The sequence below is a fragment of the Triticum urartu genome, chromosome 1 (assembly GCF_003073215.2).
Source record: "Triticum urartu cultivar G1812 chromosome 1, Tu2.1, whole genome shotgun sequence".
Classification (NCBI taxonomy): domain Eukaryota; kingdom Viridiplantae; phylum Streptophyta; class Magnoliopsida; order Poales; family Poaceae; genus Triticum; species Triticum urartu.
This window is the reverse complement of record NC_053022.1, coordinates 465,559,807-465,585,079: the sequence shown is the minus strand read 5'-3', so window position 1 is coordinate 465,585,079 and position 25,273 is coordinate 465,559,807. Positions and strand designations below refer to the sequence as shown.

Here is a 25,273-nt window from a genome sequence, read left to right as displayed (position 1 = left end):
CAAAATAAAATCCTAAGATTTATTTAGTTAGGTAATTTTGATAAATATTTTTTCAAACAATCACATTAATATGGACTAATAAATCACAGACTAACATATTGAAATATCTATAAGAGCATCTACAATTGGACTAGGCAAATTCAGCCGGCTAAATGTCTGCGGACAGTGCTAGCCCGTGCCTCAGTTGTCCTCCGCACAACCACACCCCTAAAATTTGAACCTCATTTCCATGCAAAATCATGCACATCCATCATATAACATCAATTCATCACAAATTCAACAATTCGACAAAGCAAAATAACCAAAATTCAACACAAGACAATTTTCAACGATTCATACGTAGATAGGCTATACACAAGTGAGTCAATCAAGCATGGGAGGATGCCAACGGGTTCTTCCTTCCCACGGCTAGGACCGACGAATCGCCAGCGATCGCTAGACCGGACGCGTCCAAGTGCATGTCCTCATCACCGGCCATCTCCACATCTTCCCTCTCAGTAGTTGCCTTCTCCATCTCTTACCGGACGTGCTGCCGGGTGCGGCGATTCCTTCGACCGATGTTCTCCGTTTTGCAAGAGACAGCGGTCGCGAGTGACGCGGACTCCGCTGAGGCATCGTCCATGGCTACGGTAGGGACGGGGTACTCGACGTTGACATCTACGACGCCGGATGAGAACGGCGACATACAGTGAGCAAGGGTGAAGGAGGGTGATGACTCAGACGCGGAAAATGAAAGACAAACGCAGGAGAGGATTGGTCGATTTGGTGGACCTGATCACTTTGGAACGGATTTGGGATGGGTCCGGCTTGTTGGGTCCGACGCGGACATGTTTCATATTCACCCCACATACATGTTAGGTATGAAGGGTCCCGGACAGCTCAGCCGTATATGGCCGATTTGATGGGTTTGGTTGGATGGCATTTTCATGACCGGATCTGCCCGGACGTATAGGTTGAATTTGAGGTGTCCGGTTACAGATACTCGAACCTGTTTGCAACGTATCTACTTAGCACTAAAATGGCAAGCACGGAGCAATGTGGCGGTACATGGCGGATGGCCCCCTGCGCTGCTTTTTTTATTTTTATTTTTTGAAAGTGCCCCCTGCGCTGCTGCGCAACGCCACGGAACGACGAGGCGCCGCGATTGGGGCTGCCGTACTTCCGCCCCACGAGCCAACGCCAGAGTGGAAACTGGAAAGAGCACCGGTGCAGGATGCATTGACCGTCGGGTGTCCCGTGTGCGCGCGGCCGGTGGAGGAATGCGCGCTTTCGAAGCCAGGCGATTTCGACGGCCCGTCTCCGCCGGCGATGATGGCCGCGCGACGCACGAATGCACGATCCACCACAGCCGGTGAATGCGGGCGCCCCTGTCGCGTGGGCGCGCGTCACCGGCCGATCGCCGGTCACGCTCAAGCGTTACAGCCGTACGTAGCCACCACCACTCACCCACCGGTGCGCCCTGAGAACGATGTGTCTGGGTGCATGCCAAGGACCAAAGAGCGGCCGCCACCCCGTCGTCGTCGAGACCAAAGGCGCCCTACTCAGGATGGCAATGGGCACGCACGTACGTAGACGACGGAGACGCATGCATGGCCTTGCCTGCTGGGGTATTTTAATCAGTGTTATTCATACCCAGAGCCGAAAAAAAAAATATGCTGTTCATGCACTGTACCGTCGCGCTGTACATCGAATGGGAAAGAAAAGAAGAAAAAAACCGTTCACGTAGCGTGCGTTATTGCATGGGTCGTCTACTGTGTGTTTGTGGACTTGTGGTCCATGTATACTTGCACGAGTGGTCTTCCAACAGTTCAATATGCACGCCTGCCAGCGAGAACAGTCGTGGAAAGAAATAGAGACTACGGATGTATCCATTTCTGCTGGATAGCCATCGCTGTCCGGTTGATTCCGAGCTCCGTGACATATCATTGCATGATTGAACAGACAGGCCACGTTGCGGTTACTCGCCCCGGAATTCATCTGCCTGCTCGAGCTGATCATGGCAAGCTGCTAGTCGGCAACGATAATTGTGTGCCCGTGCTGAATCTGTTCTCCCTCGTGATCACCATATGTGATATTCCATGCACAAGGCATTGGAACATGGGGGAGTGCGCTAAGAAACAAAAGGCTCAATTGCTCTGACTTGTCCTTTGGATTTGTTCTCTTAAAATAGTCACTTATCGGCTTGACACTACACTTTTTTTTTAAATGGCTTGACACTACACTTCCATGGCTTGACACTACACTTCCCAATGATGACCCTAGCAATTCTATGTACCTTGTTGTACTAGATACCCATAACCATGTCGAGCAAAACCAACTAACATTGAACTTTTTTTTTTGAAATAAGGCATTTTTAAACAAGGTTTAACACAGACCCACAATGCGGGTTAATAAAACAACTACTCTTACGGCATTACGTGTGGTGGGGGGGCAGAGCCCGCCTCCCGCGGTATGGATTTGTTTCAATCTAGGTCACCTCGACTTACTATATATACCTGTTTTGACCCACGGCCGCCCCCGGGGGCAGACATGTTCTACGTCTATGACCACGCAATGCACGGCTTCGCACTGCGGGTCCCTGAGGTGGAGCTCGACAGCCTCCTGCGATCTTCGGGATTCATGTCGTGCTACCGCAACGATGCGAGGGTGGCGCGCGACACGACGCACACGCCCGAGTTCCTCGACGTCAGCGTAGTCGGCGGGAGATGGCGGGCGTCCAAGTACGGCGAGAGCGATGATCATCGGTGTGGTGGACTGTGTTTATTTGTCTTCGTTGTTTCTATTTATTGTCGTATCTCTAACACCCACGTGGCCACGTCCAAGCTTCAAAATATTGGATATCAGGCTTGTATGGGTTTGGCTTCAACATATCAAATGTCGGATATTGGGTGATATATGTACATATGTCGAAGAAAACGTGCCTAGTTTTTTTTACTATTCTTGTTCAAAACATGTATTCTTAGTAAACAAAATGTATGGTATCAATTCTTGATTCCTAGTTTATTAACTTGTTGGTTAAAAAACCATTAAGGAAAGATTCACAAAATCCTTACTCTGTGATTAAAAACAATACGATATTATATGCATTTGTACGAAACATTATGCAAGACTTTGATAATATATGATAAAATTGTAAATGCATGATTTTATTTTACTGCTTTCTAGTATCATTCTATATTGGTGGATATATCGAGCTGGATATCGGCCATATCGGTCGATTTTTCGGTCCATATCAAACGGTATGTTTGAAAATGATATTTACAAATATTCATATCGGTAGAAGCCCAAAAGTGATATATCAGCATATAGATTGGTCGCATCGGCCTAGATTTAAAAGCTTGCCCACGTCACAAGCAAATAGTTATGGGTATTCCACTAACATTGAACTAACCAAATGTTTGCAATCGTAACGCGAATCGGCCACAGGGAGGCCGCACATGATTAATGGTAGCTGCATGATACCCTATCATGCACTTGGAAAGCATTCGCCAAAATGCTCTTTCCCTGTGGTACACGACAGCGTCCAGCACCACTCATGGCTCGTATGCGCAAGCCGGGAGGCGCACAGGAGGAAGCAAACGACGAGCCACATGCCCGCTGGCTTGCCTTGCAGTGGCTTGTCCAAACGGAGACGCGGCAACCACCGAACGGGTCGGACTCCCAAGACCACCGGCCATGCAGGATAAATAGCCATGCGCGCCATTGCCGCAGCCGCCTCATCCGTTACGACGCCGTCCGTCGTACTCCATCGCCGCCGGCGCTCTACTTACGTAGCTACATCGCACAATGTTGCCATGGGTGGCGTTGCTGCTGGTCGCGCTGTCGGTGCGGCCGGCCGCGTCGGCCGATGCCGTGGCGGCGGCGTCCTATATTGTGCACATGGACAAGTCGGCCATGCCGAGCGGGTTCTCGAGCCACCTGCGCTGGTACGAGTCCACGCTCGCGGCGGCCGCTCCGGCGGCAGAAATGTTCTACGTCTACGACCACGCGATGCACGGCTTCGCGGCGCGGCTACCCGAGGAGGAGCTCGACAGGCTCCGGCGCTCTCCGGGGTTCGTGTCGTGCTACCGCGACGACGCGAGGGTGGTGCGCGACACGACGCACACGCCCGAGTTCCTCGGCGTCAGCGCGGCCGGCGGGATATGGGAGGCGTCCAACTACGGTGAGAACGTCATCATCGGTGTGGTGGACACGGGCGTGTGGCCCGAGAGCGCGAGCTTCCGCGACGACGGGCTCCCCCCGGTGCCGGCGCGGTGGAAGGGCTTCTGCGAGTCCGGCACGGCGTTCGACGCCGCCAAGGTGTGCAACCGGAAGCTCGTCGGCGCGCGCAAGTTCAACAAGGGCCTCATCGCCAACAACGTGACCGTCGCTGTCAACTCCCCGCGGGACACGGACGGCCACGGCACGCACACGTCGTCCACGGCCGCCGGCTCGCCCGTGTCGGGCGCGTCTTTCTTCGGCTACGCTCGCGGCATCGCTCGCGGCATGGCGCCCCGCGCCAGGGTGGCGGTGTACAAGGCCCTGTGGGACGAAGGCTCGTACACTTCCGACATACTCGCCGCCATGGACCAGGCCATCGCCGACGGCGTCGACGTGCTCTCCCTCTCCCTTGGCCTGAACGGCCGGCAGTTATACGAAGACCCTGTAGCCATTGGCGCGTTCGCGGCGATGCAGCGCGGCGTGTTCGTGTCAACTTCGGCGGGCAACGATGGACCGGACCTCGGGTACCTCCACAACGGCTCGCCGTGGGTGCTCACCGTCGGGTCGGGCACGGTGGACCGGAAGTTCTCCGGCGTCGTCAGGCTCGGCGACGGCACCACCTTCGTCGGTGAATCGCTATACCCAGGAACCCCGAGCAGCCTCGGGAACACCGGGCTCATGTTCCTCCACACGTGCGACAACGACACGTTGCTCTCCATGAACCGCGACAAGGTCGTGCTCTGCAACGCCACGGACACGGACTCTCTCGGGTCCGCGATATCCGCGGCACAAAACGCGAAGGTGCGCGCCGCCCTGTTCCTGTCGAGCGACCCGTTCAGGGAGCTCTCGGAGAGCTTCGTGTTCCCGGGCGTAATCCTAAGCCCCCAGGACGCCCCCGCGCTGATGCATTACATCGAAAGGAGCCGCATGCCCAAGGCCTCGATCAAGTTCGCGGTGACTGTGGTGGACACGAAGCCCGCACCGCTGGTGGCGACCTACTCGTCGCGCGGCCCGGCGGCGAGCTGCCCGACGGTGCTGAAGCCCGACCTGTTCGCACCCGGCTCGCTCATCCTCGCATCATGGGCGGAGAACGTGAGCGTCGCGAATGTTGGTCAGCAGCCACTGTTCGGCAAGTTCAACATCATCTCCGGCACGTCCATGTCATGCCCACATGCGTCGGGCGTGGCGGCGCTGCTCAAGGCCGTCCACCCGGAGTGGAGCCCTGCGGCGGTGCGGTCGGCGATGATGACGACGGCTAACACGGTGGACAACACCTTCGCTCCCATCAAGGACATGTCCGGAGGCGACCAGAATGGGCCAGCCTCACCGCTCGCTATGGGGTCCGGCCACATCAACCCGAACCGCGCCCTGGCCCCGGGCCTGGTCTATGAAGCCGGGCCGGGCGACTACATCAAGCTCATGTGCGCCATGAACTACACGACCGCGCAGATCAAGACCGTGGCACAGTCGTTGGCCCCCGTGGACTGCGTCGATGCGTCACTCGATCTCAACTACCCGTCCTTCATCGCGTACTTTGACACAATCGGAGACAAGACATTTGCCAGGACCGTGACCAATGTGGGCGATGGGCCGGCGAGGTATAGCGCCACGGTGGAGGGACTAGACGGGTTGAAGGTGAGCGTCGTGCCCAACAGGCTGATGTTCGGCGGGAAGCACGAGAAGCAGAGATACACGGTCGTGATTCAGGTGCGGGACGAGCTAATGCCCGAGGTAGTGCTGTATGGATCATTGACGTGGGTGGACGACAACGGCAAGTACACAGTGAGGAGCCCCATCGTGGTGACAACGACGTTTGTGCTATAGGATATGTGCATAGATCAATATACGTACGTACATCATTTTGTTGAAGCACAGGTGATCGAGCGAGACAATGAGGCAAGTGAAAGCTTGCGATCCAACCAATGACCATTCATGAATACACTATGCTTATATGTTTAGTTCAATTTATGAAAATGATATGAGACACTTTCCCTTATCTCTCTTGTTGTCCATCTCTAACTAACTCCAAGGACGAACCCAAAGAGGGTAGGGGGCAAGGGCCCCCTACCCCAACAATTTTTTGTACCTACGAGTGCTCAAGCAGCCACAAAAAATAACGAATGCATGGCTAATTTCGCCAGGGCCGTGGCTCGGTCGTCAGCCCCCGTGGAACTGTGCCCTAGCCCCAGGAACGTCGGGCTCGTGTTCCTTACACATGCAACAACGACACGTTGCTCTCCATGAACAGCGACAAGGTCGTGCTCTGCAACGCCACGGGCACAGACTCCCTCGGGTCCGCGATATCCGCGGCACAGAGCGCGAGGGTGCGCGCCGCGCTATTCCTGTCGAGCGACCTGTTCAGGGAGCTCTCGGAGGGCTTCGTCTTCTTGGGCATGATCTTGAGCCCGCAGGATGCCCCCACGCTGATGCATTACATCCAGAGGAGCCGCACGCCCAAGGCCTCGATCAAGTTCGCGGTGACCGTGGTGGACACGAAGCCCGCGCCGCTGGTGGCGACCTACTCGTCGCGTGGCCCGGCGGCGAGCTGCTCGATGGTGCTTAAGCTCGGCCTGTTCGCGCCCGGCTCGCTCATCCTCGCATCGTGGGTGGAGAACATCAGCGTGGCGAATGTTGAGCAGCAGCCACTATTCGGAAAGTTCAATATCATCTCCGAAACATCCATGTGGTGCCCACACGCGTCAGGCATGGCGGCGCTGCTCAAGGCCGTCCACCCGGAGTGGAGGCCCGCGGCGGTGCGGTCGGCGATGATGACGACGGCTAGCGCGGTGGACAACACCTTTGCTCCCATCAAGGACATGTCTGGCGGCCACTAGAACGGGCCAGCTTCGCCGCTCTGCGATCGAACAAATGACCATTCGCCATTACTCTATTCTTATATGTTTAGTTCAATTTTACGAAAAATGAGATGAGACAACTTTCCCTTATCTCTCTCGCTGTCCATCTCTAACCTAACTCCAGGGATGAAGGGGGGGGGCAAGGGCCCCCTACCCCAACAATTTTTTTGTACCTACCAGCGATCAAGCTGCCACAAAAAATAACGAATGCATGGCTAATTTCGCCAGGGTCATGGCCTAGTCATCAGCCCCAACGAAACAACGCCCAGGCCCTGGGCTTAGTCTACGAAGCTGGGTCGTACGACTACATCAAGATCATGTGCGCGATGAACTACATGACGGTGCAGATCAAGATCGTGGCACGGTCGTCGACCCGTGTGGACTGCGTCGGTGCATCGCTTGATCTTAACTACCCGTCCTTCATCATGTACTTTGACACGACCGGAGATAATACGTTCGTCAGGACCGTGACCAACGTGGGTGATGGGCCGGCGAGGTACAGTGCCACGGTGGAGGGACTGGACGGGCTGAAGATGAGCGTCATGCCGAATAGGTTGGTGTTCGGCAAGAAGCACGAGAAACAGAGATACATGGTCGTGATTCAGGTGCGGGATGAGCTAATGCCCGAGGTAGTGCTGCATGGATCGTTGACGTGGGTGGACGACAACGGCAAGTACACGGTGAGAAGCCCCATCGTGGTGACAACGACGCCTGTGCTATAGGATATGTGCACAAATGACTATAGTATGTACATCAATATGTTGCATAGGTAATCGGGAGAGACAATGAGGCAAGTGAAAGCTTGTGATCGAACAACTGACCATGCACCAATACACTATACTTAGATGTTTAGTTCAATAGTTTTGTTAAGTTTCAGATGACTGAGACTTAGTTATGTCTCGGTCGTTGCTGAAAGAACATGCGGTGCCCCCATGTTTGGTTTTGGTAGTTGATGACAATCTCTATGGACTAATGGTGGCCTTGAGTTATATTTGAAGGTCTTGTCCATAGGCTTTTCTTGCAGCATATGTGTTGGTTTTAAGGAGAGTTTGTGTTGACCAAGGTGCTATTCAAGGAATTATCCAAAGACCGGTCATTTGAGAGTTGAGCTTATTGCAAGCATGTCTTCAAGGGGAGAAGTTTCAGAGAGTTTTGTGGAGAAGTCTTCAGAGTTTTCTCCTTGCTTTGGTTTTGTTCCTAAGCATTTGCATCTCATACGCATGCATTATTGGTTGTTGCATTGCTTGGTGATGCATAATTCCTTGTATAAACTCTCGTGAAAATGATTGTCATCAATTACCAAAATGGGGGAGATTGAAAGAATATGCGGTGCCCCATGTTTGGTTTTGGTAATTGATGACAATCTCTATGGACTAATGGTTGCCTTGAGTTATATTTGAAGGTTTTGTCCATAGGCTTTTCTTGGAGTACATGTGTTGGTTTCAAGGAGAGTTTGTATCGACTAAGGTGCTATTCAAGGAATTATCCAAAGATTGGTCATTTGAGAGTTGAGCTTATTGCAAGCATGTCTTGAAGAAGAAGATTGTTTGATCATTCATGTTTACCTTCAAGACATCATCCAAATGAAGAGAGTTGAAAAGAATCAAGGTTGATCAAGACTAAGTCAAGAGTGAATCAAGTTGATCAACACATAAAGCGTACATGACGTACAGAGGGATCAAGTGATCCCATGGTATGGTAAGTATTGTCCATTACGCTTTGTGTACTAACCCATGGTCTTCGTGAGAGTTCTTTGTGGGGTTAGGTTGCGGTGTGCAAATTCAAGTGAAGCATCACGAAGAGATCAAATGCTTGAAGCTTGCCGTCCATTGTGGTGACAATGGACTTGTGAAGATGTGCGGAAGAGTGGCTCACCCATAGTGGAGTATGGGGGAGCAATCAACTAGTCTTCATCGAGCCAACACAATCAAGAAAGGTGGTACAACTTGAGGGAGTCAAGATCGTCATCATCTAGCTCAAGTGGACCATGTGCAAGGCAAAGGTTTGCCCTTGATAGTTTTTCTATTTTACCGGTCTCATGATGGTAGTTGGGAGACCGGGTCATAGGATCGATTGCCGTACTATCAAGGGGGGCTCTCGATGAGTAGCTTGATCGTATCATTCGTAGAGAGCTCAAACCATTGCATCCTTCCATCATCTTTCTTGGTTCTTGTTTGGTTCTCTTTGTGATTCTTAGAGCTTATGGTCATCTTGATGACAAGCTTGAGTTCATCGAAAACGGAGTTCGCATGCATCTTTTATGATGTTTTCGGTATTGGAGGTTTTACCGGTCTTTTCCGAGGAAGGGTTCTCACCATTTTCTTATGGGCCTTTTCCCATTTGCTTCTTATTGATAATTCTATCAATATTGTGTTAGCCCATGTCGTTAGATTTTCAACAAACTTGGTTTCGTTGAATTCGGAGTCTGTTTGCAGAAGTTATGGCTGTTTTTGTAAAGGCTGCAGCGGTACTACCGTGGCTAGAGCGGATGTAAATTTTTACTACCGCTCCAGAGCAGTACTATCGCGGCTCCTGAGCGGTTGTACCGCTCCAGAGCAGTACTACCATGGCTCCTAAGCGGTATTACCGCTCCGGTCCAAAATCTCGTGTTTTGCTCAGTGGAAGTAGGCACGGAAGTATTTTTTTTGTACCGCTCGCAAGCAGTAGTACCGCTACCATTTGCGGTAGTACCGTGAGGTCGAGCGGTAGTACCGTGAGGACGAGCGGTAGTACCGCTCCGGCGGTTCTACTGGCCTTTTGCCTCCTCGCTGTTGTTTTTCAAAGGGGTACTTCCGCCCTAGCGGTAGTACCGCTCCTTGGAGCAGTAGTACCGCTCTGTGCGGGCTATGAGCATAACAGTTGGATTTTTCCTCACCTATAAAAGGGGGTCTTCTTCCCCAATGAAACCAATCTCTTGAGCTCATTTTTGCCCCCATTGTTGACCTTCTTTGAGCTTGCTAACTCTCAATCCCTCCATGGATTCTTGCTAGTTTTTGAGGGAAAAGAGAGAGGAGATCTACATCCACATTTCCACCAATCACTTTCTTCTCTTTGTGAGGGGAGCCCCTTGGATCTAGATCTTGGAGTTCTTGGTGTTCTCCTTCTTGTTCTTCCTCTCATTTTCCTCCCTAGCATTAGTTGCTTCGGTGGGATTTGAGAGAGAAGGACTTGGGCACTCCGTGTGCCCTTGCCATTGCATTTGGTGCATCGGTTTGAGTTCTCCACGTGATACGTGGAAGTTACAAATTGAGAAGCTTATTACTCTTGGGTGCTTGGTACCCTTGAGCTTGTTCCTCTTGGGTGCTTGGGCGCCCTAGACGGTTGGTGGTGTTCGGAGCTCAAACATTATGGTGTAAAGCTCCGCGCAAGCGTCAGGGTCTCCAATTAGGTTGTGGAGATCGCACCGAGCAATTTGACGGGTACCGGTGACCGCCCCCAAGGGTTGCCAAAGTGTACGGGTTCGGTGACCGCCCCCAAGGGTTGCCATTTGTACAGGTTCGGTGACCGCCGTCAAGGGTCCCTTAGTGGAATCACGACATCTTGCATTGTGCGAGGGCGTGAGGAGATTACGGTGGCCCTAGTGGCTTCTTGGGGAGCATTGTGCCTCCACACCGCTCCAAACGGAGATTAGCATCCGCAAGGGTGTGAACTTCGGGATACATCATCGTCTCCGTGTGCCTCGGTTATCTCTTACCCGAGCTCTTTACTTATGCACTTTACTTTGTGATAGCCATATTGTTTCTTGTCATATATCTTGCTATCACCTAGTAGTTTATCTTGCTTATCATAAGTTGTTGGTGCATATAGGTGAGCCTAGTTGTTTTAGGTTTTGTGCTTGGCAAATTAACCACTAGGTTTATTCCGCATTTGTTCAAACCTAAACCGTAATTATTTTAAAGCGTCTATTCACCCCCCTCTAGGCGACATCCACGATCTTTCAGATTCTATGTTAGTTTGATCTTGCGTGAAGATCTGTGTAGAATTTTCTTTTTATCCTTTTTTCTTCCTATATATTATTAACTTGTCCGAGACTTGGTTAAATGTCAGTCGATTGAGACCTAGCCACACCCTTAGTTTAATTCATAAAAATGAGATGAGACAACTTTCCCTTATCTCTCTCGCTGTCTGTCACTAACCTATCTATTGGAAGACAAAGGGACGTCATCAGCGTTCATTTTCTTTTCTCATTTTCCTTGCGTCTATCGCCGAGGTCGGGCAATTATCTATCCAGCGCACTACAACTTCTAACCCGAGATCAAAATTTTCGAAGGGGCCAAGGGCAACCAAGATTTTACGCAACAAATATCTTCATTCTAAAACCCTACCGTAAGACCTAATGATTCGTCGTTTTGGAAGGGGTTCATGAGAACAAAAGAGACCTTCTTTCATAGGGCCAAATTCGTTGTTGGTGATGGAACGACAACACGGTTTTGGGAGGATACATGGTTAGGAGAGACGCCCCCTAGCCCTTCAGTATCCCTCTTTATATAATATTGTGCAACGTAAGAAGGAATACGTAGCTACAATATTAAATGTAGTATCTCTGAATATCCAGTTCAGGAGGTCCTTAGTAGGGGAACGTTGGAATTCCTGGCTACACTTGGTAAGGAGGTTGATGGATGTTCAACTTTCAAACCAATCGGACCACTTTCACTGGAAGTTAACGGAAAATGGAGTGTTCACTGTTAAATCTTTGTACTTGGATCTAAGTGAGTCTGACCCAATCCCAAGATCCATATATATTTGGAAAGTAAAGGTTCCCCAATGGATCAAAATTTTCATGTGGTTTGTCTACAAGCGGGTGATCCTTACTAAAGACAATCTGTTGAAGTGACGATGGGTAGGTAGTGTTCGATGTTGCTTTTGTGATCGTAACGAAACAATTCAACACCTATTTATAGATTGTCTTCTCGCAAAATTACTTTGGTGAACCATCCATATGGCAGTTAACATCACCCCTCCAGCTAGTCTAGATGCATTGTTTGGGACGTGGCTAGCCGGGGTGCAACCTGATATTGCATCACGTATTCGGATTGGGATATGTGTATTATTATGGGCTATATGGAACTGGAGGAACGATATAGATTTTTAACAGACAATATACTCTAAATTTCTTGCAGGTTATTTTTAGAGCTACTGTATGGATCCGTACGTGGTTGTTACTCACTCCTATGGCCTCCAGGGAGCATTTGGTTATTGGGTCCAACTAATAAGAGATGGTAGTACGGGCTATCTTCAACCAATTTGAATGGCGGTCTCATAACAGGATAGGTGCTTAGTCACGTTGTCCTATTTTCCGGCCAGTTGTGGCTTTGAGATTACTTTATTTTATTTTTCTCTCTTTGCTCCGCTTGCGAGCTGTATTTGAATTGCAGACCTTGGTACTTGTTGGACACATGTTAATAATATGGCTGTATGCATCTTTTAGATGCAGAGGCCAAGAACAATCCATTTCCAAAAAAAAAAGGCAATCCAGAGGTTGCACGCATGCATAGCTAGCATGATCGGCAAGGGAAAAGAGCTAGCTTACTCTGGCTTCCCATTCTCCCTACTTCATCTTGTCTTGTTATTGACAATTACGTGCTATATTAATCAGTGCCTTTAGGGACTAGATAATTAGAACTGTAGTAACTGAATATTCGTGTCCTGCGAGACGACGTTTTGCATCATTTATCGTCTCCACACAAGTAGGAAGATTTAACATTTGAATTGCTCTTTTGCATTTGCTTCATGCCAACTTTTAGTACAAATTAAGTTCATCAAGTACTTGGACCTGTTTATTTTTCTTCGATGAAGATTTTGCCTCATTAACCTAGACTACGACCATCTTTAAACTTATTTTGCCAGTTATTCTTCACACGCAAAAGACAAAATCTCGTTCGTATGTTAGAATCCTGGCTCCTTCCTGCGGGATGTTTGAGGAACGCGGATTTCGTACAGCGCGTTGCATCCACAGCTAAAACCCGCTGTGATCCGCATGTGAGAAAGCTCAAAGGGGCCCGTTGTATTGTCCAGCTCTTTTAATTGTTCCCCTCCGTATATTATGTTCATGTAAATGCAAAGGGACGTTGTACGTGGGCACCTATTGCTAGATTCATCTGACTCCACATAGCCACATGCAAAACTGCACGCCGGGCTAGCCGGTTTTCTAGACCAGTGCTATGTTTGGTTCCTCCGACTTCACATGTCCACGTGCAAAACTGCACAAGTAGGTTAGATCATTCACAACCACGTACACCAAATTTGACCACTCAGACGTACGTGAACGCACCTGAGTAGTGATCGGGCATCCCTTAAATTTTCTTCTCAGCATCCGAATACCTCATAGATCAATCTTTAAAACCATACAAACCATATAAAGGAAATAAGGATGGCAATGGGTCGGATTTGAATCGGGTTGAACAATCTCAAATCCATATCCATATTCATGAAGACAGTCTTTGCCCGCCCATGAAAAAATCCATGGGTGAAAAATTGTGTCCATGTCCAAATCCGATGGATATCCATACCTATTGGATATCCATTGGATCCTCTTAGACATATAAATAAGACATAACACAATATTAACATAAACTCTTCCATTCTTCACCTCGTGATAGGCTAGGCTTCACTTATGGTAAATCAACATCCATAACAACCTAAGATCATTTAGTATTTTTCTAACAGATGAGAATGACGAGTCATTTAAGAAGGAGGTAAAAATAAGGGAAGGGATGTTGGAGTATGTTACAGAGGGGATTGAATGTCAACTAAAAAAAGTTACAATGGGGATTGTGTAATTTCTTATGCATGTTTTAGATAAAAAAAAGTGTAGAGTTGTTGTGGGACATACGACCGTGGGGCAGGGATAGCAGATTTTTCCCCATTAAGTCATACTATCGGGTCGAGTTTGGATATATCCATGGGTACAAGATTATATCCATGCCCTATCCATGAATAATCGGGTCGGATTTGGGCGCCGTCCATGGACACAAAAGTATATCCAAACCCTATCCATTCGGGTCGGATATCCATGGATATCCATGTCCATGGATAAAATTGCCATCCTTAAAAGGAAACAACTATGTATTACGTAGATCAACAAAACCTACGCTACACTGCGGAGATATTCACTATCTTCATTCCGGGCTCTGGGCACATGGGCGGTAGACGCAACTCCGGCTCTGCGTCGGCCTCCGTCTCCTCCTTCGCATCCAGCTCGTCGAAAAGTGCCTCGGTCTTCGTCTATTCTTACTAGATGAAGCGCCGGATGGACTCCACATACGCCTCATCTTGCATGGACTCTAGGATGGCAGTCTGCTCCGCCATCTCTGCTGCTCGGGCGACCTCAAACTCCGCCATGGCGTCCTTCATGGTGTAGCCTGCAACTGGCGTCGGCTCCTCCTCCGGCTCCGCCGCCTCCTCCTCCTCCGGACTCGTTCCCTCCATGAGCTCTGGCGCGTTCCCTCCTCTTCCTTCTCCTCCTCCTCCTCTGGCGAGATCGGAGGCAGGCAGGTTGTGATCCGTGTGGCGCGCCTTGCCCGTATCTCGTCCTGCATCTGGAAGTGGTGCTCCTGCGTTCGCATAGCATAAGTGGTCCTCTTCTGTGGGCCATGGTAGAGGCGGACTTCAAGGGGGGAAGGAGACATAGATGAAGAGAAATGGATGGTCTCATGTCGGCGGCACGAAGAAGGATGAAGAGGATGTGGCTAGGGCTGGGGGACACCGTCCTGCTTAAATAGCCGGACTTTGGCCTCAGGCAGCGAGTTGGAGCTGCACCACGCGATTTTCACACCCCCACCGGAGGAGACGCTTGCCAGACCATTGGGTTTTCGACGATTTTGTGTGCCCCCCTCCCCAAATTCGCCCCAGATTTGGGCTGGACATGAGGGGTGCTGGTCAACCGAGCATTTGAGGCCGGTTTGAGGCACCCGAGTGGGTTGATTTTTTTTGACCGATCAGTAACCGGGCGGCCCACCCGGGCGTTTAAGTGCAGTTTGAGGTGCCCGGCTGTAGATGCTCTTAGGACAACTCCAATGGGCAGACCTAAACGGACACGTGCTATATAGTTTTTTATCTGGTTGGATGGTACACAAAAAGTCTGTCTGTGTCCGCAGGTCTATAGGTGTGCCCAATGTCATGGCGCCATTTCGGGTATATAATGCCCCCCAAAGTCCATCCGTGTCTGTCTGTCTCCCGCATGCTTTCCCCCGCATGTGTGCCACTTGTCGCTCGTGCTATAGTGGCATGCCCCAAAGTCACAAAGGCGTCTAATGGGACGTGTGTCTGCTCCCGCTTACGCGCCATCGTCGTCACGTGCCTCTCAGTTGCTGTGATGGAAGATTTACTACGCAACCACTTGCTTGCACTGATCATAGCTACTATGGCAACCCCTTGCAACTATAAAAGTAGGCCCGAGCTACCTAGATCAAGGTGGGACCCAGAACAGCAAAGCTCTTAGAAAGAACACCCACATTTGATAGTGTGTTTCCTCATCCCAGCTAGCCCTGGCTACAGAAACCACACATGTAACCTTTGTTCACCACAACCATCAATCAACCAAGCAGGACATAGGGTTTTATGCTTCACAGCAGCCCGAACCTCGGTAAAATTACCGTGTCATGTGGGTGGGATTCGTTCGTCTCTTTGCCCCTCACCGAACCAAACAAGGGAAGCACCCAAAGCTCCCTGGTGCTCAACCAAGCCAGGGAAATTTTCTTCTCATTCAAAACCCCTTGGTTAAATTTGTGTTTAAATGGCCTACTAAATCCATTCTCTTATGAGAACACATTTCTCACTTGCTCCACACTTAGTTAACCATAAAAGACTTAACTTGAGAAATACACATGGCTAGGAAGTGAGCTTGAGTGCAATCATTCAAATGCAAGTATTCTCTTAATTAAGGACTTGTGAAAATGGAAATATTATATCTTCGCAAGTCGGTAAACTTCTTTCACTCATTTGCCAAACTCCCTTTCATTCTTTTAATTTCTTAGTTCCTCGAAGACGAGCAAAACTTAAGCTTGGGGGATTTGATGGTTCAAGAATTTCTCACTTTTCATGAAGAGTTTTGAATTGGTTTTCATCTTTCTTTTGTTATTTCTCGGTTATTTATAACGCTAATCCTTTGAGAGAGAAGAAAACTCATTTTCCTATTGTTTGACAGGAAAATACATTTATGGAAGGAAAACAATCAAGATTATACAAATCAATCCATTTGAAGCAACTTCTATGTTGGAAGATTTGGCACCAGCGACAACAGAGTGCAAGACAACATTGGTATGAGCGCAAGCGCTCGTACCAATGCTCTTACCAAATGTCAGAGGCCTCTCCTCATCTACAAGAATAGACTTTGTAAATGGGCATTTGGCATCAGAGAGACCTAGCCGCCACCACTCCGTTCGGAATAGAGGGAGAAGAGACCGGAGAAGAAGAACCATCGAAGATCTTCTCCGTCTTGTTTTTGCATCTGCATTCCATCTCATCATAACCATTGTAAGAGGAATTCCAAGTTGTAAGATTGGGATGTGCAACTCTATTTGCAACTCATCTGGAGATTGAGACTCATTTAATCATTCATCTTATTGTGTGTCTTCACGCTATTATTGATACTGTTTTCAATGGATCATTCTCTGAGATGATTGGTTATTCTTTTATGATGTGTGAGTAATTTTTTCCTAGGTGTGGGAGATGCAGGTGAATGGTAAGATTTATTTGTGCCCATACTATATGTCGGCATTGGTGTTTATAGTCTTATGATTGTTTTAAGCTGTTATTCTATGGTGAGCGCAATGTGTGTTATCCAATTTTAATGGCCCGGACAACATGATCCAAAGACCTATGCATGTAACACATATTGTTTAGAGAACCTGTGACCTTCAATGTGACAGGTGGTGATATCTACGAGGAACGAAGTCAATATGAGATAACAATTGACTCGGTCAAAACCGGTTTGACCAGCCCAAAACCAAGAAAAGGGTTGTCTTTTGAACTATATGGTATAAGTTGAGAGTGTAATGCGAGCGGTTTTGAAGATGAAGGTTGCAAATCAAACCGACCGGTTATTTCAGAGTTGAAATGTGGACTTTTCTCTCTTGGACACAAATGAATAATATATCTAGCCCTCTTTGAGGGTTGCTGTTGCCAAAAAAATACACAAAAGTCCATGGAAGGGGACTTTCCTATTTGACGCTCTCTGCGTCTAACTGTCGAGCTAACACATAGAGCGACTACACTAAGCGACCGACTGGGCCAGCCCATCTAAGATAGCTAACTAGTAAATTGCATTTGGTTTTGGAAACCTTTTGGAGGGTTTTAGTCCTGGTTTCTACTGGTTTATGGATCCTTCTAGAAGGTTCCTGAACCATTTTTGGCCTGGTTTTTTCTGGTTCGTTTTGTTTTTCTGTTTCTTTCTTTAATTTATGTATTTTTTCAAAATTTCATAACTTGTCAAATTTTGTTCAGGATTTCAAATTTCATTTGCATTTTTTTTAAATCTCCTTTTTAAATTTTCTTAGGGTGCTTAAAAAATATTTCTGAACATTCGTGTTTCAAATTTTGTTCTGGGGTTTTAATTTTTTCGCATATTTTAAAAGTTCTCCGTGTTTCAAATTTTGTTCGGGTGTTTCAAAAAATAATCACTTCTAAAAGAAAGTTCGTGTTTCCAAATTTTGTTTGGGAGTTTAATATTTTTCCCATTTTTCAACAATGTTCGCGTATCCAATTTTTTTCGAGTTTGAAAAATGTTCCAGCTTTTGAAAAAATATCCGCTTTTCATTTTTTTGGTGAGTTTAAATTTTTCCTGTTTTCAAATATTGTTTACATTTTTAAAAATATTTGAGTTATTTCAAATTTTATTCACAATTTCGAAAAGTGTTCTCGGTTTCATACAACATTCACGTTTTTCTTCAAAATAATGTTGTGCGTTCAAAATTTAAAAAATGTTCGGACCAGTGCTTGCTTTGGTTCTTAATTGTTTGCGTTGCATGACAAATCAGGTAGCTACCAAGTCGAGTGGTAGCAGTACTTCTTGTGAAGTAACAGGTCCTAGAGAGCGGCAGATAGGAGCTTCCCATGGAAAGCACGTCGCAAATTGGTTGTTCAGCCCATCTACCCATGTGCTGAGAACCGGCCCTCCCCCTCCAGGCCATCTCAGGATTCCCGTCCAGATCCAATATTCTGAGCTCTCCAGAATTGTCAGTCCGTTTCTCCCTTCCTCCAAAAGTGCAAGGAAGCGATCCACACACTACACCGAGCCATCAAACTAACACTTCATCAGATCGATCGGAGCTGAGAACCGAGGCAAGGAGGGGTCGTGCGAGAAAAATTCAGAAGAAATCGGCAGCGATCGAGGACGAGCGAGAGGCGCAACGATGTTCTTCTTCGTGGGCGGCGTGGAGCAGGGCGCAGGACGGGTCCTCAAGGAGGCGGCCGGGCGGTGCCTGCGCTGTGGCGGCGTGACCGATCTGGTGGAGACCGAGAAGGTGCTCAAGCTCTTCTTCGTGTCGGCGTGGCAGTGGCCGGGCAAGGACCCCGCCTACCTCTGTCGTGACTGTGGCCTCCTCGCGCCAGGGTCCCTCGGCAACAGGAAGCCGAGCCCGGGCCTGCTCCTCCCCCGCGTGGGGCAGTGCTGCCGACCGACAGTTCCGGTTCTGCCCCTTCTGCGGCTTCGCACTGTGAAGTGCGCCATGGATGCGTGTTGCAGGCGACGGCCCAGAGAGGAACATAGGTGATGATGCTCTTTCTTTGAACTCTCAAGACAATAGTAAGAGTTAACACCAACCATAAGCTCAATATCACTACAAGTTCATGAACATAACAAACTGACAACTAGTTCAGTAGGAAAACAACGATAAGTCTGACACCACTAATTATTCCTTTCGCGCGTACTCTTGCCAGCTCTTACCCTCTTACTGGCTATCTTCTTCCTCCTAGGAGCAACCGGCTGTGGTTCCTCCTCTTCCTCCTCCTCGTCCTCATCGCCGTCCTCCATACCCCTGATGCTCCCCACGCCTGTTGCCATCCGTGACCTCCCACCGACCGCCCTCCTTCCTCTGGCGCTGAAGTCTTCGAGGGTTTGATTCCCTTCCTAGGCTTCAACATGTAAGCGGAACAAACTTGAAAGTCCTGCAATGTCATGTCATCATCAACCTATCATAAAAGAAGATGCTATGGTAAAGTACGTGCATCATAATAAAGTGAAGAATGCATCAAAGAAATGAATATGTGCTATTGTCATACCTCTTCAGCGATTACATCCTCATCCTCCAGATGAGCTGTCGAGGTAGTCTCATACTCCAGATGAGCCCTATGGTCAAGTGGTGTAGCAGACTTGGACTGCGAAGGTTATGAATTTCGGGGTCATGGCAACAGATAAGGTTGGATAACCGCCTTAACCTTTAGCCCTGACGCTGTAACATGGACAAGTGAATGATATATGTAACTTAGCAAGATATGTAACATGGGCAAGTGAATGAGATATGTACCTTAGTGAAAGCTCGAAGTGCACCTTCACCCTTGCTTTTTCCAATCGGGGTTGTGTCTAGCATAGTCTGGCTTTCGTCAGCTTGCTTTTTGATCTCCTTGCGTTGTGGATGAAACGACTTTAACATGTTAGGCAAACAAAGATGTGTAATAGTGCCAATAGGAAACCCCAGAGGGGAACACTTTACCACAAAGTTTATCATTGGAGCAAAAGGGACTCGGCTCCCTTCCCTAGCATATTTGTTGTATTTGCTCTGGGCAAGCTCATCAAAAACGATGGGATCTTCCAAAATCTCCTCATCATAGGCTGGCGGGCATATCTCCACACGAGTATTTTCAAGATACCATTTAAGGTAGTTGTTGAAGGCGAGTGGGAAGTACTCACATAGCTGGGATCCTGCTCTAGCCTTAGCTTGCTCCACACAAAGCTCGAACATGGTGACATACTTCTTATGATGTTTATCCCAGTTCTTGATCTTTCGTTGCTTTTTCCTATCCAACCTGCATGTTAAAAAACTAAATATTAGCACCATCAAAAAGGACCTGCAGACGATGCTAAGTGCAAACGGTTCATGCTATCTTACCTGTGAAGTACTTTGTCCGTGTCCTCCCACTCCGGCGGGTGACCCTGAAACAAACCAAACTATCGGTACACATGATGTGACAAGTGAAGCTCAACCGCCCAATTGCATATGAGTGGGCACCGCATTAGCCAAAGATCCCTATCCCGCATGCACATCAGATTTAGGACGAACCCGTCCGCATCACCTAATCTATCCTTGGCACCATATGACTCCCATTCCACCTCGTAGCACAACAACACAACATTGATGTAGAGTTTTCATAATACATGAGAATGAGTGATGTAATGTCAATGTTTACCTGCTCGGCCGTAAGCGTGTCCAACTCGTTGGTGTACTGCCTATACATGAGATTGACATTGCTCGTCATCTCGGTTACCACATCCCACTTGGGAGTCCAAATGGGGAGCCGTAGGTCGTCGCCTTGTTCATCCCAGGGCTTGAACGATACGTCCTTCGGGCGTCGAACTGGCAGGCAGTCCCAGCTCCATACCGATGGTAGGAGCATACAACCACCAATAAATCCGTCCTTTGAGATCCTAAAACAAGCATCATCCAACTACACATAAAGGAAAACATGGTTCAATTAAGGGCAAGATTGCATTGGTAATGTAGAAAGGAGGTGAAAACTCACAAGTGATCAACTGTCGGTACAAGTAGCCCAGTGTCGCCTAACCCCAGCTCCATTGGCTGTCAAAGACGGTAAACGCCTTAAGCCACATCCATTGAGCGTTCTTACCAGTGGCGTCAACAAAAAGAGTCCTACTGATAACGTACCACATGTACACGCGAGCATATGTCTGGATCACATCATCATTACCATCCTCAGGGCAATGCGCAAAGGTCATTGTAATCGACGTGAAAGGAGCACCGACTGCGACTCTTTCCTTTTTCTCTCCATCTGCTGGAGCCTCTACAGGAGCCATACCAATAAGGGCCTCCATCTGCTGGCGCCACCCATCAGAATTGGTGCTCATACAAAAAGACTTCCCCTCAATAGGAAGTGCGGTGATCATGGAAACATCCTGAAGCGTCACGGTCATCTCCTCGGTCAGAAGATGGAAATTGTGTGTCTCCGTCCTCCACCGATCAACAAGTGAGGTGATTCCTGCAGCATTGAGGTTCAGCGTCGACCGCTGACCAGCTCAATGAACGGGGGGAGTCATGTCTGTCTGCTGTACGGTGTGTACCACTCATCATAGGGCATGGCACTCGACGATGCCCCGTGAGACCGAATCTTCAGAGGTAAAAGCGACTTCAAACAAGCAAGTACTTACGGAGTCTCTGTTTGAACTAAACACAAATTTCAAAGTACCAACTAGTATGATTATTACCTGCTTCTTCTCCGACATTATGTAGGCCCGGTGTTGAACGTCATAGTAATCATCAAGAAGCCAAACCATCCTACATATTTCAAGCAATAAACACATATGAGCATTATTTGATATGTGAGCAAACGACCATCCTATGCATAGGATAAATATTCACATTTTTCACCATACTTCCTATGCTAAGTACATACGAGCAAACTACTTCCTATGCATTACTTCATATGTATTCGTCTCAACAACTTTCGATGGGTACTAAAAAGCTTGATAAAAAATTGACATCGGTCTGACAAATATTTGCGATGTACTTGAATGAAAATCTACCATGTGAAAAGAAGTGTTTTATCACCTTCATATGTAAGCATTAAGCATCTAGACAATCTCAACCCTCAACAATTATTCTATAAGCAAGCATCTGATATTATTTCATACGTGATTATTAATTTATATGTACATACAAATTCCTATGTATGCAATTTACAATACAAATCCACATCAATAATGTTCCCCAATGTTTACAACTAATACATACTCTAAATCAACACACATTCATTCTATTTCCCATAGAAATTTCAAATCAATCATAAACTATGGTTTCACCACAAACATGAAGAATGGGGAAGGTTTTTCGGATAGAAAGAAGGGGATCGGAGGAGATTACTTCTAGGTGGTAGTGGGGAACAAATCCACCGACCAAATCTTCAAATCGCTTGGATTTTTGAGAGGGGATTGAGAGGGGGAGAGGAGATAGCCGCCCCCGTCGCCACTCTCTGTTGCGAGTGGAACAAATGGGTCGGGATGGGGGAGGGTCAGCCCGCTGCGGTTACTAAGTCCAAGTGCAGCGCCTCTGGGCTAGGAGCCACACGTCGTAGCATAGCGCCTGTCGGCTAGGCGCTGGACAACCAGGCGTGGGGCCGGGCCTGGACCAGGGGTGCCACGCTAGCCAGGAGTGCATCTCCTGTCAGTAAGGCGCTGCTCAGTAGGGTGCAACGACTGGCTGCCGGGCGCTGCACAAAAGGGTCACCTGAGTGAATTTTTTTCAAACACGGTTTAGTTTGTGAAATACTTTCGTCCATAGGTCCATTTTGTCCATTTTGTCTTCACGGTCACCTCCGTGCTCACGGTACGCAGCTCCACCCCACGTCGGGCTACCATATTGCAAAAAAAAAATTTGATTTTTTTTGCAAAGTACAATAAAAAATGACAAAAAATATTTGTTTGACCACAACAAATTGTTTTTATTTTTCTTACTTTTCATGGTGGCAAAGTTATTTTTATACCATGGCAATTTTATCTTTTGTACCACGGCAACTTATTTTGTTTCGGCCATGGCAAATTGCTTTTTTAAAGAAAATTACATGTTGGCAAATTTATTAGTATTATGGCAATTTTATTTTTGTACAATGGCTAATTTTATTCTGAATCTTGGGAAATTCATATTTTCTCCATAATTTTCATGATCAAAAAATTATGTTAGTACCATGGTATTTTTTATTTCTGTAATATGGCAAATTATACTACTATACCATGGCAAATTCTTCCTTTTCCTTACTGTTCCTATAGGAAAATTTATTTTTATTTCCATGCAATTATCATTTTTTGTAACATGTTGAAATATATTTTAGACCATGGCAAACTTAGTTTTGTACACACCTCATCATTTTCATTTTTTCTATACCATGGTAAATTCATATCCAGTGAATTAATTGTTTGGACCATGGTCATTTTATCTTTGCACATTATTGGAAATTTATGAACAAACTATGCTAAATTTAATTTCTAATACAACCACAAATTATTTGGACATAGCATGGGAGTCTTATCTCAACAGCTATCATTAACCTTTTTTGTGTTTCATGCGATGGCATACCTAGCACTTTGTTTTAGGCATTTTTAACATGTCAACTTTTGTTTTTGTCTCGTAGGGGTAAGCTATTCGTGTGTGTTCATAGGGGTGAGTGTACTTTAATTGTATTGTATTCTAAAAAAATGTTTTTTTGTCCGATACTACACATAGTTATTTTTTGAGTTACCCCTACTACACATATGTTTTTTTAAACATAGTATAGACGCAAACGCTCATACATACGCACATACACTCATCACTATGAACGCACACACGCACACCCTACCCTTAAGTGCATCGCCAGAAATTAAGAAATAATGTGAGCGCCAGAAACCCTAGTGGGCCGGGATACCACCGTACCTCTAACATTCAACCACAGGTTGATTCGCCCATACTACACATAGGTAAATAAAAGAAATTGCACTAAGTGTACAAACAGTTTTCACTTCTTTTTCTCAAGGAAATGACATGTTTGGGCTTGACCGCTGGTGGCCCAGTAAGGGGGCAGCCTCGAATGTTTTCTCTCCTCAATTTTTTTCTGAATTAAATGGCAATTTTTTGTCTAAAAAGTAATAATTAAATGTCGATTTTGGGCTTAACCGCTGGTGGCCAGGTGTTCGTAGCGTAAAATCGTTTGCTCGTTGGATTTGACTTGCTCTCCCAGCGAATGGCGGCGTCCTTAAAATATGGAAAATTAATTAATGGCTGATTTTATCTATCTTGTCTAATGTGAGCATTAAGTGTCCATATTGAGTAATAATCGGCAATAATTATTTCCATATATATCAAATAATAATCAGCAATAATTTCTTTCCCAATAAACAAAGGGTAACCATTCAAAATACTCCAAAAAGCTCTATGACACTTAATAGATCTCCCTTATATATGAAGCCGGATGTTGCTACGGAGGGAGTATATGTTAGCATCCGTCAGTTAGTTTCAACCAAGACCAGCCTGCCAACAACCGTTGAAGCCTTAGTCATCTATATAGACATGGACATGGAGAAGTGCCCGAAGCGTGCCCAAGCACTATTGTTCGTTCTTATTATATGCTTTGCGACCCAAACACAATGTAAGTGGCATCTTTTCTTGTGTTTTTGTTTGATTCGTTCCTTATTTATAACATATCTCAAAGTTGACTACCAGAATCTTGTCAACATGTCACAGTGTATAATCATAAGTTAATATTGTGTTTTTCTTGATGTTTTCATAGGTAGAGAGCTAGGCGCGCATGACATCCATCACGGGTGCTACAGGGGTCCATCTGGATGCATTATCTGCCCCCCTCTAGATGTCTGCTTCAAAACAATGGAGGACTGCCAAGCCCACTGCTCAGGACCTCGGTTCACGGTCGCCTCCTCCACATTTCCTCATTAGCTTGAAAAAATGTACGGGGTGTGCGTTATGTGTTGATGAATAAAGAAGCATGAATGAGTACGAGACGGTAATATTGATGTTTCAGCTTGCAGTTGTTGTAGGCAGAATCTTGGAACCCTTCCCTCCGCTAGTCTGATGCGAATGCGAGGAGTTTTTAGGACGTCTCGTTGATTGTTTTTTATTTTTGATTGACATCATCGTACGTCTCGTTGATTTTTCTCGGGAGTTCTTGGACGTGGGCACTCTGAAAAGCAAGATTTTCTATCTTTTCTTTAACTCAGGGGAAATATGATCGAGCGGCGCTAATTCAAATCCCTCGGGCAAAATAAGAACAGCACCTACATTCAACCCTCCATTTTTTTCCATTAGCAAGAACTTATTTCAATTGCATATCCTACGTCTAGCACTTCGTGATGGACGTTGTAGCTGCCGGGCGGTCTGCGGCTCCGCGCTGTGAAGTGATGGATGCACTGAGAGGAACAGAGGTGATGATGTTCTTTCTCTGAAGACTGTAGTACGTACAGTACTATACTGGATTTGTGCAGCGTTGTCAGTTAGCTTTTGGTCTTGCGAAATTTGTGCCGTGTGTGACATGTAAGGGACTCTTTGATTCGTAGGATTTCC

At 47.2% G+C, this 25,273-nt stretch overlaps 1 protein-coding gene and 2 pseudogenes across 1 annotated transcript; all 3 read left to right on the top strand.

Moving 5' to 3' along the window:
• Positions 1 to 3,571: 3,571 nt before the first annotated feature.
• On the top strand, positions 3,572 to 6,196 carry LOC125519653 (subtilisin-like protease SBT3). Its single transcript, XM_048684386.1, has one exon. The coding sequence runs from the start codon at positions 3,787 to 3,789 to the stop codon at positions 6,022 to 6,024; it is 2,238 nt and encodes a 745-aa protein (XP_048540343.1). The 5' UTR covers positions 3,572 to 3,786; the 3' UTR covers positions 6,025 to 6,196.
• A 128-nt stretch (positions 6,197 to 6,324) lies between these two features.
• Positions 6,325 to 7,783, top strand: LOC125532919 (annotated as a pseudogene).
• Positions 7,784 to 18,406: 10,623 nt separating this feature from the next.
• On the top strand, positions 18,407 to 18,713 carry LOC125532918 (annotated as a pseudogene).
• Positions 18,714 to 25,273: the final 6,560 nt, after the last annotated feature.

What these genes read in the sequence shown, in the direction of transcription:
- LOC125519653 (XM_048684386.1), top strand. Translation starts at nt 3,787, where the DNA reads ATGTTGCCATGGGTGGCGTTGCTGCTGGTCGCGCTGTCGGTGCGGCCG.